Source organism: Dermacentor andersoni, chromosome 1, assembly GCF_023375885.2.
Source record: "Dermacentor andersoni chromosome 1, qqDerAnde1_hic_scaffold, whole genome shotgun sequence".
Classification (NCBI taxonomy): Eukaryota; Metazoa; Arthropoda; class Arachnida; order Ixodida; family Ixodidae; genus Dermacentor; species Dermacentor andersoni.
In genome coordinates this window covers 81,492,762-81,512,124 of record NC_092814.1, presented here as the reverse complement: position 1 = coordinate 81,512,124, position 19,363 = coordinate 81,492,762, and the positions used below count along the sequence as shown (strand labels likewise).

General features: G+C 42.2%; 2 protein-coding genes across 3 annotated transcripts in view; one reads left to right on the top strand and one right to left on the bottom strand.

The window, feature by feature from the left end:
- Positions 1–10,492, bottom strand: part of Tango10 (transport and golgi organization 10) — a 32,743-nt gene extending 22,251 nt beyond the window's left edge. Inside the window, exon 1 of the mRNA XM_055061658.2 lies at positions 10,417–10,492. The gene's annotated coding sequence lies outside the window, so the exon portion shown is untranslated. The remainder of the gene's footprint in view (positions 1–10,416) is intronic.
- LOC126546045 (malonate--CoA ligase ACSF3, mitochondrial-like) lies at positions 10,114–19,363 on the top strand. 2 transcript variants are annotated; one of them, XM_055061657.2, is made up of 7 exons: positions 10,114–10,435; positions 11,002–11,563; positions 13,455–13,709; positions 14,288–14,454; positions 14,527–14,672; positions 15,780–16,013; positions 18,933–19,363. In XM_055061657.2, exons 2-7 carry the CDS (start codon positions 11,018–11,020, stop codon positions 19,307–19,309), a joined length of 1,725 nt encoding a protein of 574 aa, XP_054917632.2. In that variant the 5' UTR covers positions 10,114–10,435; positions 11,002–11,017; the 3' UTR covers positions 19,310–19,363. The 2 variants fall into 2 exon arrangements, with proteins under 2 accessions (XP_054917632.2, XP_050050070.2); XM_050194113.3 differs by lacking the exon at positions 10,114–10,435 and adding an exon at positions 10,601–10,704.

Genomic DNA, 19,363 nt, shown 5'->3' with positions numbered 1-19,363 from the left:
GCTTGTCAAGATTAGCAAATGTGGAAATGAAGTAACATATGTGCAGTAATACTGTGCACCTTGGAAAGTGATTAAAAGAGGGATTCTGATCCTGCCTTGCATATAAAGAACCTGCTCACTGCTTGCCCTTAAAGAACTTGCTCAGTGTATTCCTGAGAGTGTGAACATATGGGTACTGCAGCATTTAGCTGCAACAAGCATTTGGCTTCCGAGAAAAGAGCAGGACAAGATGCCAAATCTGACTGTTTATTTTGACCACTGATGCTCAATAAAAAGTTATTTTAGACAGGAAGCGCAGAAACTTTTGAAGTAAAACTGAGTTCACCAGGTGGGACAACATGTGTTTACCTTTCAGGAAAAATCAGGATAAGATGGAAAATTTGACTGTTCATATATATTTTAGACTTCATTCAAGCTTCAGCTTGTCAAGCCCCCTTCACCTATGTTCCCATTCTTTTTTCTTTCTCATATAATAACATGAAACACACTTAAGTTATTCTTTCTTGAACATTTTAACCCTTTAACAGCCAGATTTTCTTCTGGGTTGCTCCTTGCCCTGTGCCATATTATTATGTTTTTTTCACGCATTGGTTCAGTGGTCATTCTATGCTGCACAGAAGCTGGTTCCTCATAATCACTTTTGTCTAAATCAGAATTCATCAACACTTCATAAATTTTCTCATCTATCAAAGCTTGGATCGACCTGCCATGCTAACTTACCATGGCTGCCCTGCCGAGACATGTGCACCAGCTAGTGTCAGAAATTTACCATACTTACTCTAACCCAGGTTGGCCTCGATTCTAAGCCAACCCCTCAAATTTGGAAGGTCAGGATATCCTTGAATGCAAGCCAGCCAAGACAATAGTAAATGACAAAGCCACAAAGAGCAAATGACATTTATTACCAATGTCCAGCGCCAACCACGTACTTGCCCCAGCTCGCGATGTACTGCCACTGCATGCTCAGTGCTATTGTGCCAACGTCTCGGCGAAACCGAACATTAAAAAAAAAGAAAAAAAAAGAAACAGTGACTGTGCCTACACTTTACGCGTTCAATGCAGTCAAAATGATGCACCATCACAGTGAGCTGTAGTACAGTGAGGCTGGGCTGGTAGACAGTAATGGCTGGTGCACTATACTTTAGAGCTGGCATTAGTCAACATGCAATTTTTCCAGTTGCGACAGCTCCAAATGAAACCCTCAAATCTAAGCCAACCTAGGATTTTCGTAGCTCATGTTTCAAAAAATGAGCTACCGGCATAAATAACAATAAATATGGTAATCTACAAGTTCTATGCATTTAGCTGACTTCATGGATGGCACAATGGGTCTGCAATGCTCTTTATGACAGGCCGCCATTGGAATATGAACCTGGCAACTAACGCTAGAATGTTATTTAGTGAGGCGAGTCTAGCAGTGTTATTGGAGGAATTAGAAGGCAGTAAATGGGATATAATAGGGCTCAGTGAAGTTAGGAGGCCAAAAGAAGCATATACAGCGCTAAAAAGCAGGCACGTCCTGTGCTACCGGGGCTTAGCAGAGAGACGAGAACTAGGAGTCGGATTCCTAATTAATAAGAATATAGCTGGTAACATACAGGAATTCTATAGCATTAACGAGAGAGTGGCAGGTCTTGTTGTGAAACTTAATAAGAGGTATGAAATGAAGGTTGTACAGGTCTACACCCCTACATCCAGTCATGATGACAAGGAAGTCTAAAGCTTCTATGAAGACGTGGAATCGGCGATGGGTTGAGTGAAAACAAAATACACTATACTGATGGGCGACTTCAATGCCAAGGTAGGCAAGAAGCAGGCTGGAGACAAGGCAGTGGGGGAATATGGCATGGGCACTAGGAATAGCAGGGGAGAGTTATTAGTAGAGTTTGCGGAACAGAATAAAATGCGGATAATGAATACCTTCTTCCGCAAGCGGGATAGCCAAAAGTGGACATGGAGGAGCTCGAACGGCGAGACTAGAAATGAAATAGACTTCATACTCTGCGCTAACCCTGGCATCATACAAGATGTGGACGTGCTCAGCAAGGTGCGTTGCAGTGACCATAGGATGGTAAGAACTCGAATTAGCCTAGACCTGAGGAGGGAACGGAAGAAACTGGTACATAATAAGCCGATCAATGAGTTAGAGGTAAGAGGGAAAATAGAGGAATTCAGGATCAAGCTACAGAACTGGTATTCGGCTTTACCTCAGGAAGAGGACCTTAGTGTAGAAACAATGAACGACAATCTTATGGGCATCATTAAGGAGTGTGCAATAGAAGTCTGTGGTAACTCCGTTAGACAGGATACCAGTAAGCTATCGCAGGAGACGAAAGATCTGATCAAGAAACGCCAATGTATGAAAGCCTCTAACCCTACAGCTAGAATAGAACTGGCAGAACTTTCCAAGTTAATCAACAAGTGTAAGACAGCTGACATAAGGAAATATAATACAATATGGATGGAATTGAACATGCTCTCAGGAATGGAGGAAGCCTAAAGCAGTGAAGAAGAAACTAGGAATTGGCAAGAATCAGATGTATGCGTTAAGAAACAAAGCCGGCAATATCATTACTAATATGGATGAGATCGTTCAAGTGGCTGAGGAGTTCTATAGAGATTTATGCAGTACCAGTGGCACCCACGACGATAATGGAAGAGAGAATAGTCTAGAGGAATTTGAAATCCCACAAGTAACACCGGAAGGAGTAAAGAAAGCCTTGGGAGCTATGCAAAGGGGGAAGGCAGCTGGGAAGGATCAGGTAACAGCAGATTTGTTGAAGGATGGTGGGCAGATTGTTCTAGAAAAACTGGCCACCCTGTATACGCAATGTCTCATGACTTCGAGCGTATCGGAATCTTGGGAAAATGCTAACATAATCCTAATCCATAAGAAAGGGGACGCCAAAGACTTGAAAAATTATAGACCGATCAGCTTACTGTCCGTTGCCTATAAAGTATTTACTAAGGTAATTGCAAATAGAATCAGGAACACCTTAGACTTCCGTCAACCAAAGGACCAGGCAGGATTCTGTAAAGGCTACTCAACAATAGGCCATATTCACACTATCAATCAGGTGATAAAGAAATGTGCGGAATATAACCAACCCTTATGTATAGTTTTCATTGATTGCGAGAAAGCGTTTGATTCAGTCGAAACCTCAGCAGTCATGGAGGCATTACGGAATCAGGGTGTAGACGAGCCATATGTAAAAATACTGAAAGATATCTATAAAGGCACCACAGCCACCGTAGTCCTCCATAAAGAAAGCAACAAAATCCCAATAAAGAAAGGCGTCAGGCAGGGAGATACGATCTCTCCAATACTATTCACAGCGTGTCTACAGGAGGTATTCAGAGACCTGGATTGGGGTGAATTGGGGATAAGAGTTAATGGAGAATACCTTAGTAACTTGCGATTCGCTGATGATATTGCCTTGCTTAGTAACTCAGGGGACCAACTGCAATGCATGCTCACTGACCTGGAGAGGCAAAGCCGAAGGGTGGGTCTAAAGATTAATCTGCAGAAAACTAAATTAATGTTTAGCAGTCTCGGAAGAGAACAGCAGTTTACGATAGGTGGTGAGACACTGGAAGTGGTAAGGGAATATATCGATCTATTAGGACAGGTAGTGGCTGCGGATCCGGATCATGAGACTGAAATAATCAGATGAATAAGAATGGGCTGGGGTGCGTTTGGCAGGCATTCTCAGATCAGGAACAGCAGGTTGCCATTATCCCTCAAGAGAAAAGTGTATAATAGCTGTGTCTTACCAGTACTCACCTACGGGGCAGAAACCTGGAGGCTTACGAAAAGGGTTCTACTTAAATTGAGGACGACGCAACGAGCTATGGAAAGAAGAATGATAGGTGTAACATTAAGGGATAAGAAAAGAGCAGATTGGGTGAGGGAACAAATGCGAGTTAATGACATCTTAGTTGAAATCAAGAAAGAGAAATGGGCATGGGCAGGACATGTAATGAGGAGGGAAGATAACCGATGGTCATTAAGGGTTACGGAATGGATTCCAAGGGAAGGGAAGCGTAGCAGAGGGCGGCAGAAAGTTAGGTGGGCGGATGAGATTAAGAAGTTTGCAGGGACAACATGGCCACAATTAGTACATGACCGGGGTAGTTGGAGAAGTATGGGAGAGGCCTTTGCCCTGCAGTGGGCGTAACCAGGCTGATGATGATGATCATTATTTATATGAGTTGCTTCAGGAGAGGCATGAAATGCATATATATTCAGGAGTAGCAGGGAGTGTACAGGAGTGAGTCTCTGAGCTATATCAGGAGTGGCATTGTAAGAGTTCAGTTTTATCAACCTTATCACCGCTTTTTCATGCCTCACACAATGTGATTCATTAAAGCAAGGCAAAGCCACTGTCATTTTAAATGCTCACATATGAGTCTGGGAACTAAATTCATTAATTTATCTGTTTGAAAATTATTATATTTTAATTATTAGAAGGCATGCACATCCCTTTTAACCATGACTGTTGTAACTTTTACAATAAAATGAGGTATGTAATTAAGTTAAAGATTTCCTTTTTTATATGTTATTACAAGCTAGTATGTCCCACTTAGTCCTAGTGGCCATCTGCTTAAGTACCATGACACAGAAACATCTAACCAGCCTCAATTTACACTTAGCGGCAAGTGTTTACTGACTTTGTATTGGAGGCACCGATTATTGTTATACAAGAGGGGGGGGGGGGGACTCAAAAATAACGATTTTTTTTTTTTTTTACTGAGGCGGAAGAGTTAACATCGACGCCTGCCTAGTGGCATGCATATTATGTGTTCTTCTCCATCAGTAGGCCAAGTAGTGTCAAGATTTGTATGCTTACTGCATTGCTTTGTTTTGAACCTTTGTCCCCATCTGTATCAATTTTGCAATGGCAGATGCCAAGAAACGTGTGTACGCCAAGTTTTGTTCCCTCTTGAGAAAACTATTTACATCAAAGAACTTGTTCATTTTAAATTTGTATCACAAGGTCAGAACATCAACCAGGGGGCATATTCTCAAGCGTTCACTTTTGGCGATATCACTTTCAGTGCACGCTTATTGGCTGGTTGAGCAAAACTGGATGAGCTGATTGGCTGGTTGAGCACTACATCACGTGAAAGCAATAGTATCACTGAAAGTGATCACCCGAGAATATGTCCCCAGCATTTTTGTACTGATGTGCTCAAGGAATTGTGCGGTGCAGTAAAAAAATTATACAATCTGCGAAACTCAAGCTTGCTCACTACCACAGCGCTCCCTTACACACAGCACTGAACCTGCAGCACTTCCTGACCACAGTGAGATGACAAGGCTACCTCACCCTTCCTGCTCCCTGTATCCTGCACCTTGCTGAAATCAGACCGGAAACTGAAACCATACTTAAAGGACAGTGTTTTTTCACAAAGTGAATAAGGTAAAAAAGCAAATGACCGAAATACTGGTAGGCATCAGTTTGTAAGCGTTGCTGAACAGTTTTCAACAATGGATGAAGAGGTGGGATAACTAAATTGCATCTCAGAGAGAGAGAGGAGGTACCAGGCAGGTGATAGATATGTTAATACTATTATGATATGCTAATGTTAAAAACAATCTATGTGAATTAGAAAATATTATTCTCGTTACTTTTGAGTCCCCCTTCGTATAATCCTTCCTTAGCCATCAACAGTACCGATAATAGTAAAGACTGCCTCAGCACATATATAGTAGCGCTAGTAACCTGTTACCTCTCACAAAACAAAGAACCTCTGATGTCAATGAGAATATCATGCATTCAATACACTAAAGTTATCACTGAAGTATGTCAACTATTCAAATCCTACTGCAGCAAGCATAAGCTATAAGGTGGCTTCTTTGATTTTCCATCTTTAAGTCTGCCACTGCAAGTTCTTAAAGTTCAGCTACATAAAATCTGTCCCCTACATGTTGTTGAAGAATATTTCATTACATTTAAGAACTAGACTTTCTTCAGGCCATGAGTAAACAGTGAAATGTTACATGAATCATGCAATAAGATGCAGCTAAGTGAAACACATTTCTCATAATGTGAACAAAAAGTGAAGACCTACTCAGACAATCATGGAAAACCTCACTATTGTATAACTCTTTTTGATGGAACCAGCTTGCCACAACGGCACAGGAAATTAAAGACCAGTTTGCATGTGCGCATGTGTGTGTGATACTCGGCAGCAACTTCTGCAGTCCTCTTATCTCACTGTACCATTTAGATCACTGCAGCTTCCTGCTCCATTTTATGCAGCAAGAAACCTGCGACAATAGCTTAGTGGCTATTACGCTGCCAAGCTTGAGGTCACGCGTTCGATTCCGGCAGCAGCGGCAGCATTTTGGTGGGGGCAAAATGCAAAAACACCCGTGCACTTGTGCACGTTAAAGAACCACAGGCGATCAGAATTAATTCGAAGTTGCCCACTACAGCATGCCTCATGATCAGATTGTGATTTTTGCATGTAAAACCCCAGAATTTCATTTTTTTTTTATGCAGCAAGTGTTATTTTAGGTGAATCACAATTAAAATTTAATATTTTATGTGTACCTCTGACAATATCTTTATTCAATTCAGCAGAGTTATAAGAGAATGTCAGGTCCAGCTTATTAGACAGCATAATATGAAATGAAAGTAACTGGAAGTTTGCACTTCAATATTTTTTGATCATTTCTCACTTTTCCAAAAACCACATTTTTCACACATGTAAGAATGCTGCAAAGTCACTAACTACACATTTCTGCTTTTAGTATCCAAAGAGCTAGACAGAGGCAAGGCAAGGACAAAGAAAAAAAAGAAACAAGAAAAGACACAGGGGATAACAGTGCACCTTGTGCATGAGGTGTCTTCTGTATTTCTCTGTGTGTCCTTTTCTTGTGCGCTACAATGTTTTTGAAGTATCTCTTGTGTTGTCAATCTATCATTCTCAAAGCAACGGGGTCAAATTGAATGCTTTTAACAGGGTTCTCAAAGATTACGTGCAACTGGCAGTATTGAAACAGTGACCTCTCGAAATAGAAGTGTTACAGTACCTTGCTGTTTACCACAGCACTCCACATGCGACAACGGGTGTGCCACCAGCCGTACTTATGCACAGTCGTGCTTTGCGCACTATACTGAACATAGCTGGGTGTCCCAGCACATCCTTCTCAGAGAAGCCTACACCTGAGATCGTCAAACTGCGGGAGAGAGTGAGAGAAAGACAGAGGACCTACAAGGAATACACAGATAAAAGTAGATGCGCCAAGACTCCGAAGTTTTATCAAGACGATTTTGTGAGGGTGAAAAAGCCTCTCACTCCCAGGAAAGGTGATTTGTTGTTCAGCAGAAATATGAAGACAGTGGGTCAGAAGAGACCCAGTGCCTTTGTCCTTGAAGATCACAGCACGTGGAATGCTACAAGACTGTCTCACAAGCCTCGTACATCTCAAAGCTACCCTTATGATGGCTCAGCACTGGCATCAACTTCTACTCTGTCAATGGGTTCACAGGCTGGTGTATCAATTGTGCCTGAACCTTACAACACTCCACTGCCATATTTCACCTGGCAAGACAATGGAGAACAGCTGGCAGAACAAAGAGTAGAAGAAGCAGGTGATCAAAATTCAATACGACCCTCTTCCAGGCTACAGGATGAGAATTCACGGCCAAGATCGTGGACAACACAAGCTCAAAGACCTCTGGCCTGGCTGAACAATTTTGTGACCATATATACTGTGAACTGTGTTAGCTGTGTCCCCAATATTTTTAAGGGGAGGAGTACGTTGTGTTGTATACCTAGTTCTGGTTTCGGTTTCAACTCTGTATCATGTCATCATAATCATGTGTGGATACATCATATGTTGAAGTAATAATATTCGGACACTGCCAAGTTAGGGCAGACACAACAGGAGAAGGTGTTGCGGTGTCAGTTGATGAGTGCACAAGCGTGCGGTCCATAAAGCTACCTCAGGAGTAGCTAGCTCTCCACGTGACAGTTACCACAGTATCAGTACCCAAGTTCAATAATCAGCTTTGTTGGAATATCTGAGAGCATTACACTGCAGTCTTATGGAAAGCAAGCCTGCAACGTATGTGCAGAGAAACTGTACTATACCTGGAAGGAGAGCAAAATAATGTACCCATGCTTTCATTACATCACTAGCTCCCACAAACGAGTCCTTACTGTGTTCTTCATTTACATCTATGTCCCTAACGTCTCCACCAATCCGGACATAGTTACTCATTACCTTCACGAGTAACCGAACATTGTGCAACATATGTTGACTTCTGTGTCTACTCAACTGCGCTTTCCAGAGAATTAATTGCTAATAGCATAGCTAGTAAACCTGCATACAGGGAAAATGAACACAGCAAAAAACAACAGCAGTTGAAAGAAAAAGCTTCAGATGTTTGGGCATGTTTTGTGCAAAGACGGTTTCCACAATGAAATGAACACAAAGATGTTCTTCAACGTAAGCTCACCTCCATACAAATGACAAGCCGCTTCTATGTTGCTACAAAAATAGCCAAATCATAAGGACTATACCACAATCCTGCTGCTAAACATTATCATGCACACACACATGCAACCTGCTACTTTTAACAAGGCTGGTTGAACACTACACTCTAGCTCTGGCCTGAACCGCAGAAAACAATCAATTAGCCCGAAACTTCATGTTCTTTATTTTTCTTTTACTCTTGGCGAGTGCATGTATTTTGGGCACCAGGAAATCGGTGCAGCGCTGTAACTTGCGTATTCCAAAGGTCCCGTCACTACACCACAAGTTAAGAAAGACTTGGCAAATAATGGGAACCACAACCCCTTTCACAAGTCACAGTATTGCGGTGGAACGTTAGGTATCAAAACAAAATCGAAAACAACCCGAGCAGATTATTGCAACTATTAGTAGCTTAGCTCAAACCATTTGGTTTGGCCAAACTGTCTATCTTTCACTTCTTCACTAGTAGTAATGAACCGAAACCATTAAACCATGCATTTGGTAAACGTATTTCACTATTTTTTTTTTTTTCTAGCACAAGCTGGAGTATTCAGGTTGAAACTGCGGCCTTCGCACTTTCAGGCTACCGCTAAGCAAAATTAGCTTGTCAACTATTAACACACATGAGGGAATTACTGCGGTTTGAGGGCTGTCAAACGTACTCTAACGCAGTGGTGCACCTCGTACGACGACGCACCTGGGTAGTAGTGTTTAACGGAGCATCAGCTGTTTTGTTCCAGTAATGTTTGTGGTAGCAAACCGCAACGTGGAAGCAAACGCACAGCCTCGCGGCAATTTAGATTGTTGTGGCTTAATGCGTTCAGCGCACTTGTGGTCAAATGTCCGAGCTGCAAAGGAGGAAATAAAATGTCCGCCTTGCATAAATTCACAATAGATCATAAGAGTGATCGGCATCATGAAAACAGTCTGCAGACGTGTCTAATGCTGATGAAATCTAAGTGTGCAAGTGCAACATAATTTGCAAATGAGACAGGTGCACAGCCCTGTTGGTTTCACAGAGCTAGTGGAACGGAACCACCAAAGCATGCAGCTTGTCCCTCAATCCGAAAGCCCGACTGCGCCATATAGGCGAGCCTCCAACAGTCTGCTACCAGGAAATTGCTTCACTACGGTGATGAGTAAGTATTCGTTATTTCCTTTTCGTGCTACGACTTCAATGAGTTACGAAATGAAGTGCTTGCTAAGCAGCAGCTCACCTGATGGACAGGAGGACGCATTTGTTCAGCCACGCAAAAGTACCGCCGAGGTTTCGGAGTCAAACGTAAACAGCGATTAAACTTCAGCTGTTAAGCTGAGCTAACAGCTGAAATGAATAAATGCGCCGGTTATTCTAAAAATTACTAACAATGTACCTATGCGTTTGTAATAAAATAAGCTATTTTGAAAGATAATGACGCAAATCGGTGTTTTCTGTGTGAATGCTGGTGTGGTTGTTTTGGTTGTTTAACCCGTTTAACCATAGGTCTAGTCATAGAGCATAGGTCATTTCTCTATGGTTTAACCGGGTTAACCATGTTTAACTCTACGATTCTATGAGCGCACGGTTCTATATTTTGTGGCTCTTAGCTATGGCCAAAACAACTCGAGTGGTAGGTGACTGCCGTGTTTATGCAACGCATTTATAACGGTCCCAAAACACCTTAGTGCTTGAACCAAAAGCACTGTCCTTGTCGCAGCGCCAAGCAGCAAGAGTTGTTGAGATTTTACGAAAGCGTCCAGTGGCTTCCTTGTCGTGCCGTGATGCAGTTCCTTTCATTCTGCCAAGTTTCGTTCCAGTGACAAGTTCGCGGGTTTGGCGAATCGTAACGAGCGGATGTTTCGGAAGTTGTGTTGTTAATCTCGGCGGCAACGCGACAACAAAACGAATAAACAAAAAAGTATCCAGACACGAAAATTCTACACACCTAGAGGAACATCCCAAATGTGAGCAAATTGGACCACACCTCTACCTTGTCATTTTTCACCCCCTGTGTATGTGCAGGCCAGCCACCGGGCTGGCCGCGTACGCGGCAACATATGGTAGGCATTGGTAGGTGTGGTCACATGTTAGTGTACGATAAGCGGCAACAGCCGCAACAGGTGTTGGGAGCGTTGTTGGGACGAAGCCGTGCACTTGGCTATCCCAAATTCTCGCTAGGCTACAATAGTACCAGCAGTAATCTGCTTTCTTGTTATTCCCTTGTGCACATAAGGTGAGTCATACAGTAAGATTTGTATGATGCATTAGTGGAAATATTGGAGAAAAATATAACGGCGATGAAATAGTTTGCTGAAGCGGAGCTGACATAGCGCGTGCATGTAGGTGGGGATGTTGCAGCTGAATGTGACGGGCGATCTCTACAGCTCAGTACATGGGGTACTAAATATTGCAAAGCTTTTGCTTTAAATTGTGCTTAAATGTTTGTTTCACGCTGCCTTATTTTAAATTATTAATGACAAGTGCTTTCCTTGAGGTGTTTTTAATTGAAGCATACAATTCCTTTTTACAGGGGCTTGTAAAGAAAAATGACGTTCATATATTTTGCAAGGTTGCCAGGAACCCTTGCAAACAAGTTCAGAAATCTGCGGAAGCTGAAACTAGGACCTGTTGCCTCCATAAGATGTTCCTCATCAGCCACTTTCCCACCCACATTCTCTCCAGTGTTTGGAGGCATTCAAGAGCACTTGGACAAGTTAGCTGTGGTTGATGCACTTGGCTCACACACTTATGATGAACTACTTAGCTTTAGCCAGCAAATCCGAAAACAGATATCCAAATTTGCGAGCTCATGTGATCAAATGCGAATTTCATATTTGTGCCCTAGTGATGTTCGATATGTTGCCACACAGTGGGCATGCTGGCTGGGTGGTAATGTAGCTGTGCCCCTCTACCATCAGCATCCAGATGCCATGCTGGAATACTACATTAAAGATTCGCAGACATCTATTTTGCTCACAACCCAAGAATACAAGGAACGCATTCTGACGCTTTCAGAGAAACTTTCTCTCCCTTATATTGTAATTGACAGACCAAGTAAAGAAAAAGCAGAAGAAATTGAAACCAAAGATTGGGTAAGTCCTATATCACAGTCATACTAAATTGATGTGGAAGTGGAATAGCCAGCTTCTAAGCACTTTTGCTCAACTTCATATATTCTGCCAAGCTGGATTGTCCGAATGTCAGTGCTGTGAAAGTGTGTGTGAAGTGTGTTATTTGTGGTTGTTTGCCAGCTGCATACATTTTTGCTGTGAGTGTCAATTTGGAATACTGCCACAAATATTGCTGATAGAGGCCTGTGCATGCAGGTTCACTAATACATACTGTAAAGATAATTATGGGTGCATTTTTTATCTGATTTAAGCTTGTGTTTGCAATATTGTAAAAGTATTGTGTAAGACTGCTAACACTGAAAAATTCACCATGCTGCTGTGCAAGAACATTTCAAACTCTTCTTTTAATGTCATCTGTGCTAGCTAAACCATTACAGTGAAAATAGGCAATAGATGTACAAAAATGACAAAATATGCAGCTTGTGACACATGCCAACATGTATGTTAAAACTGAGATTAGTAAGGCATAGAAAAGCGTTCTTCTAATTGTAGGTCTGCCCTTGTGACATTTTGCAGTAATTCACCATGCCAAGTTGTGACTAGTGCAGTGCATATATCTGTGGAACATGCATCTAAAAGAGACCTGAAGTGGTTAGGTTGAAAATTTAGAGCTGCAGTCTACATGTGTGCACAACCAACTCGATTCACTAATTCTAGGCTGTGTTGCCCGGATGCAGTAGCAGTTCAGCTCTTTCAGAAATCCTGTATATTGTAAGCTTCAGGTGCCCATAGTTTACAAGTAGCTTATGAAAAACTTGATACTTGTGCACACTTGCTACATGGCTTCAAAGTTGGCAAGTTGTTCAAGCAGCATTTTCTTCCCTTGTGGCATATATCCATATCTTTGGCTAAGTTTTTTCCTATAAAGCTTATTAGCTTACCTACCAAAGGAAACGTGATTGTGCGCATTTCGATGGGGGCGAAATGCAAAGACACTTGTGTACTTAGGTTTAGGCACACATTAAAGAACCCCAGGTGGTCCACATTGCCGGAGTCCCCCACTGCGGCATGCCTCATAATCAAATAGTGGTTTTGGCATGTAAAACCCCATAATTTGTGTGTGTGTGCATGTGTGTGCATGAGCAATCATTTGAAAGTCTAATGTGTGTCACACGACGCACTTTCGATCATAGTGGAGTCCAATACGAATCGCATTTCTCGGTCATGATTGCCTCTTTTATGCAAGCTGTGGGAGGGAGCCAATTGCAATTGATAATTTTGATCCAGATTGAGCTCAATAGTGATTGAAAGTGGTTGCGTGATACCAGTATAAGCTAGCTTTATTGTCACCAATTTTGTTTTTGTATAAGGAAATTGTTCAGCCAAGACCTTTCTATTCTGTACGAGTAATCGTTAACATTAATCAAGATCCATTTATCTAAAAATGTTCATTTTATATAGCTAAGCTGTTTTATGTGAAATAAGAAGCTAATGTGAGAGACTATCGAGGAAGACAGTTCAACAATTTTTGATGTACGAAAGGGTAACATCCTTGTTTAATGCAATTGGGACCTTCTGTGTAAATCAGAGTTTAAGGTGACATGTGCATTAGAACAGTGATGCATGCACCCAAAAGAATTTTTGCCTGTATTGTTTACATCGTAATTTCAGTACTCCAATGCTAAGACAGATGTGAATGTCTAATAATGGGGTTTTACTAATGTAAATTGTGAGGAAGGTGATTTGGCAAAACGTGTTGTGGAATAAAGAAAACGAGGGAGAAAGGCAATGGCAGATGGAGAGGGGTCATTTGTACCGCTGTGGTGCTATGAATCTGTTTACAATATTCACATGTGCAAACTGTTTATACTTCATGTCTGCATGATTAAAACACACTGATCTGCTACTTCAGGAAAGCTTGAAGGAACAGGATGCTCTGATGATGTACACCAGTGGGACGACAGGGCCTCCAAAAGGAGTTGTCCTTTCATTCAGCAATGTGCACTTTCAAGTGGCACAGATTAGGAAGGCCTGGGAGTGGGCACCTGCAGATGTGATGCTGCATGCACTGCCACTTCATCACACACATGGAATTATAAGTGGCCTGCTCACACCATTGTACTCTCGTGCGGCTTGTGTGATGCTACCCAAGTTTAACCCTGAAGAGGTGCGTCACATGGCCTTTGGCTACTTGAAATCACGCAGTGGTGCACCTAATTTTGCTTGGATGCTTATTCTTAGGCATATGTAGATAGCAGACATGAGGGATGATATATACATTTATTTTTTTATGTCGTGCGGATTGACTTTATTGTGTGTTTTGAAGATGTTTCTATGCATAGCAGATTAATGAGCCACAACTTATTCAGCTTGTTTCTAGAAGCCAAGTAGTCATCCAGATGAAAAATGTGCAAACCACAGTCATTAATATCTCCAAGATTCTGTGCTAGGTGGCGCTCAGTCCAACTTTTCATGCTGTTAATTTTCTTCTGGCCTTTGCTGCGTGGGTCTATAGCCAACTTCAAATTAAGGTTTGGTGGTACTAGCTCAGGCTGACCTCTTTGCCTTTCTGTTGATAAATTTATCACTCACTTGTGGCTTTACTTTAAATTCAACAAAATTGGAACCATTTTTAATGCTTGCACAGTGCAGTTTTAATGCACATTATTTACATTTCAAACAACCATATGCTACTGCAAGGCTTCTTTTTTATTCACATTTCCTGGTGTACTTTGCATGTGAAAGGTGTGGGAACATCTGCTACATTTAGATAAGAGCAAGCCAGCAGTTTCGGTCTTCATGGCTGTACCTACAATGTATGTAAAGCTGATTGAGCACTACGAGCAGCACTTGAAACACTGCAAAGAGACGGCACCGAATGTGGTCCGTGACACATTTGCAAAAAATATCAGGTATGCAATTGAAATCACCGACATACACCAGTCATGATACTGAATTAACTTGTTCTCTTTAATTTGATGCAGGTTTGTTATTAGTGGTTCGGCTTCTCTCCCACAACCTATATTTGAAAAATTTCACGACATTACCGGTATGACTATATTGGAAAGATATGGAATGACTGAAGTTGGTGTACCACTGTCAAATCTCCTGCACGGCAAAAGGCATCCTGGTACTGTGATTTTTTTTCTTCATAGCTTTTGCTGTTTACACAGTGAACTTCCATCAATTCAGCATGGGTAATTCAACCTGCCATTTAATTCACTCAAGTTCGAAAGTGTGAAGAGTTGCCCATGCATGTTAAACACTTCATTTAATTCTGGCATCAGACATTTTTAACCTATTTTGCATGTCTTGTCTGGGCCAAATGAGAAGGCGAGTGCATATATGCTTGCACTCAACTGTCTCAGTGACAAGCTCCTACAGTGATTCTAGCACTTGTGGCTTTACTTTCAATTCATCAACATCTGAAACATTTTTTTTTTTTTCATGCTTGCACGGTGCAGATGCAATGCAATGAATGTGCAGGGCTTCTGCTTTATTTACTTTTCCTGATGTACCTTGTATGTGATAGGTGCAGAAGCATCTAATGCAAGCTAATGTGCAGTACACACACACAAAAAAAATTTTTTTGTGGCTTTCCTACTGCTACAGGCTTTGGTTTCAAATATAACAATTTCTGTCACTCATAGGAGAAGATCACTCATAGGAGACGTAAGATCACACTGTCATAAATACTTTAAAGCCTGTCTGCGACATATAAAAAGCTGCTACTGTGTTATAGCTTAATACAGCCATTTATGAAGGCATTCTTTTAACACCGGACTTCATGTCACACAATGTTGTGCACACTGGAGCTTGAGTATGTGCTGACACAGTGCTATCACTGTGCTCAGTTGGTTCTGGCTTATTGCTGCTGGCAACCAGGTTTCTTACTAAAATTAGAAAAATTATGGATGCAATTTTATTTATTTTCATGCCTGCCTAAGCTGACTGACATTGTACTCCTATGAACATCAAATTTACCATTTCTATGTTGGTCAATTCGCACGAATAGCAGACATGTTTGTGCTAGTTTCTTTGTGCAATGTTTAAAGTGGTTATATACTAGTACTAAGTAGTAAGAGCGTCCTAAGGATGGCTGTGACTCACAGAGTCATATTTTTCCACATATGGCATAAAGAAAAGGAGCTCCTGTACTTTCTGACTGTTTTAGCCCTGCTGGCATTTGCATACATCATGTATATTGACATTGCTGCATCCTGAATTTCCTTTGTAGGATGTGTGGGATACCCTACAGCAGGTGTTGAAGTGTGCATTGCTGAAGCGGACAAATCCAAATTAGGATACAAGCCTCTGGTATTGAGCACAAGTGCAGAGACAAAGTACCTTGAAGGATTGGAAAACAACAGTGGTGAACTGCTTATTAGAGGCCCTAATGTGTTCAAGTACTACTGGAATAGGCCTGAGGTAACAAAAGACTCATTTACCCAGGATGGCTGGTTTAAAACAGGTAGGCATTTCTTTGCGTCCATTTCAACTTCAGCAATCACACTTGCGGGTGCTGGTCGAGACAGTGGGAGAGGGCGTGTCCCTTGCAGGGAAGGTGGGCCTCAAGATTTCTTCACTTCTATGTCAGCTACTACTAAACCCTTTTTAAGAATTCATGCTAGACCACTTGATGGATGATCATTTACAATTCTCCTAGTGTCAAACTAAAATTTCTCACAGAGCTTTGCGAGGGCCCTTTAAAGAAAGCCATGCTTTTAGAGTGACCCAGCCCGTTGGCACCTTGGGATCAACGTGTTGTCAGTTGTGTACACTATTAGCATGGTGGGCTATGTCTGTCTGTAATGACCGAGATTGAAAACTAGAACATAGGTGATGGAAAGATAACTTCCTTTCAGACCTCAGTTCCAGTTACTGACTTTAAAGTGTGTCACGTTCTTCTTTCTTTCTTTCTTTTGAATGCTTAATTCTTTGTATGCTTAGGTTAGTCCACATGGAGACTCTGTGAGTGCCTAGCTTGCATAAATTTTAAGGGCTTCATAGGCATCTGCAGCCTGGGCAGTCCAAAGTCTTATCGTTTGTAGATACTCATTTAAAGTAGCTTTCATATACCGCAGCACTTTAAAGAGATAAAAGAGCCAAAAGGGCCATGTTGTAAAAGAACCTGTATTAGGACCCTGTTTACAAGTACTCGCCGTTTGAGAGTCGACTTTGTAGAAAACTAGCCAGTTTCTCAATACCATAATTTATTTATATTGCGTCCGAACAAGATAGGTCCACGGGAAGATAAAGACGAAGTGATCAACAGTGGTCGAGTGACTTACTACAGTGGACTCTCTTTAAATGGAACCTCAAGGGACCAAGGAAATTGGTTCCGTTTATCAGGAGTTCCATTTAATGAGAGACAAAGGTGAATACAATTGCATAAATACAAAACCAACCAACCATGAGGATGGGGTTTCATTTAAGAGGCAGTTCTGTTTAAGCGATTTCCGTTTATCGAGATTCTACTGTATACGTCTCGGGCTGGAGCCACTGTTCTGACCAGGGAACAGGTTAGGGGGAGGGGGACAACTGTTGTTGTTGCCTTGACAAAGACGAGTTCCTTTATTTAAACTTTTTTGCCCTGATGAAGACAGGTCCGCTTGTCAAGAAGTTGACTCCGGCCTGAGACTTTCCTTGTTTGACCACGGCTGATAATTTCTATTGCGTATCACATTTGTCAATGTTTGAGTACAAAGCCTATCTTTTTAATTTGCTCAGTATGCCTGCTGCACTGCTCAATATCCAGATTAGTACACTTGAACATCGTCATAACGAAATGCTATGTAATGAAATAATGGATATAATGAAGTAAATAAAATTCCCCGTGAAATCTTCATAGAGGTACATGTATTCAAAATTTCATTTTAACGAAGTGAAATTATTCAGCCAATGGATATAACCAACTATATACGTCTTGAAAACCAAAAAATACTCGACCGTTGCTCACTGAGTACGTTGCTTTCTACGGAGTTCGGTGCTCGTTCGCCACGGCAGTTAAAAAAACTCCCGCCTCCCCGCTTCGAATGCGTCTTCGAGCAACACTGGTCTTTCTCACCTCCGCGTGTAGCTGTGCATCTATGTACAAGCAGGTATCGCACTTCTTCGCTGACCTCTCTCTCTTGTGTGTGCCTGGCTGCATGAGACGTGCGGCAATGTGAAAGATTAGTGCATATCACTTCTACTGCGCGCCATGCATGCAGGCGCAGCCAACTAGTCTAGTAATGTTGGGTGCAGCTGGACGCGGCCTCCTATATCTCCCTGGCACAATCTCGAGTGGGGGGTCACGCGCAAGCGACAGTGTGAAAGAATGCATTCTGCTACGGCACGTTGCGCTGGTAGCCACAGCTGGGCCTGGCCTCAGAGATATCCATGGTGCCCAGGCTATGCTTTCCATATCCATGGTGCCCAGGCCACGCCCAGGCTATGCTTTCACTTCTCGTTCGCCATGCGGCGGGCCGCGCAGGCTGGCAGCTGGGCGTGACCGAGATTGCATTGGCATTGGTGCGATCTCGGAGGCCACAAGCCAACCGAGCCGGCGCGGCGAAGTTCACTTGCCTCCTCGATCACACAGCACAGCGCTGTGTTGTGTGCCATGTGCTGCTCGACCACAACGAGCCAAGTGAAAAGCAGATGAAAAGGAGCATCACAGTGAAACAGAAGGCAGCTATTTAAAAGCTGTCGCGTCACACGCCTAAAATTATTTTGTTGTTGTACAGTATTAAAATTTTGTCGCATGCCTGGCCGTGTAGTGGTTCTGCAGGCTGCAAAGCCGTGTTGTGCACGGCTTTTTGCAATTGTGCACTGCCTTGGGTATATATGGCAGTAAATGACAATATCTGATATAACGAAGTAACGGATATAACGTAGTAATTTCGGCTTCCTCTTCAACTTTGTTATAATGTGGTTCTCATGTACTGTGACTAGAAGTTCTGGAGAGATTTAAAAAAAAAAAACATTCCTTGCATGGCAAACAATGAAAAGGAGATTTCAGCTGTTTTCACGGGGCTAAGCACATTACCAGGAAGAAGACTTATGCCCCTTGTTGACTATCGCTTTGTACTGCATTTCTGCTCTTAGTCAAAGCCTCTTTTTGGTTTAATTTCTGCCTGGAGAGTATGAGCACACTTTAACCATACTGTATTAGCTGGATTCTTTGTTCTGTGACCTTTGTGGTGGTGTGCAGAGAATGTGTGGACATGTACTGTGCATCCCTTGGACATATATTATGAATATTGGTTCACATGGTTGCCTAATTAGTGATGTCTACAGTATGCACCTCATGAAGGACGGTATGGAATATGCCAATTTATTGAGGGCTGTACACTAAGGGACTATATGGCCTCTGCATGCAGATCCCCTTATATGTGAATATTTCCAGGTGACAGTGCAGCATGCATTGATGGCGTCTACAAGATCCTAGGTCGTACATCAGCTGATATCATCAAGACTGGTGGTTACAAGGTCAGCGCACTAGATGTAGAACGCCACTTGCTGGCCCATCCATCCATTAAAGAATGCACAGTAGTGGGAGCCCCTGATGCCACTTGGGGTGAACGTGTTGCTGCAGTGGTTGTCTTGCATGAGCCATCAGCCACACTGGAACTTGAAGCCCTTCGAAACTGGTGCAAAGAGCGCATGCCCACATACAATGTACCCAGTATTCTGCTGTGTGTGCCTGCTCTAGAACGCAATTTTCTGGGCAAAGTCAATAAGAAGGAACTTGTAAAGAAATTGTGGCCTGCCCCACAGCAATAGCATAAACATTCATGCAAGTTAGGAAACTGCAAAATAAAATTTTAAAATTTGCAA

Bases quoted from the DNA above. Each gene is read 5' to 3' on its own strand.
- LOC126546045 (XM_055061657.2), top strand. From the start codon at position 11,018: ATGACGTTCATATATTTTGCAAGGTTGCCAGGAACCCTTGCAAACAAG. The intron at 14,673-15,779 runs GTACTGTGATTT...TTTCCTTTGTAG, and splicing joins GCACGGCAAAAGGCATCCTG to GATGTGTGGGATACCCTACA. The intron at 16,014-18,932 runs GTAGGCATTTCT...GAATATTTCCAG, and splicing joins GGATGGCTGGTTTAAAACAG to GTGACAGTGCAGCATGCATT.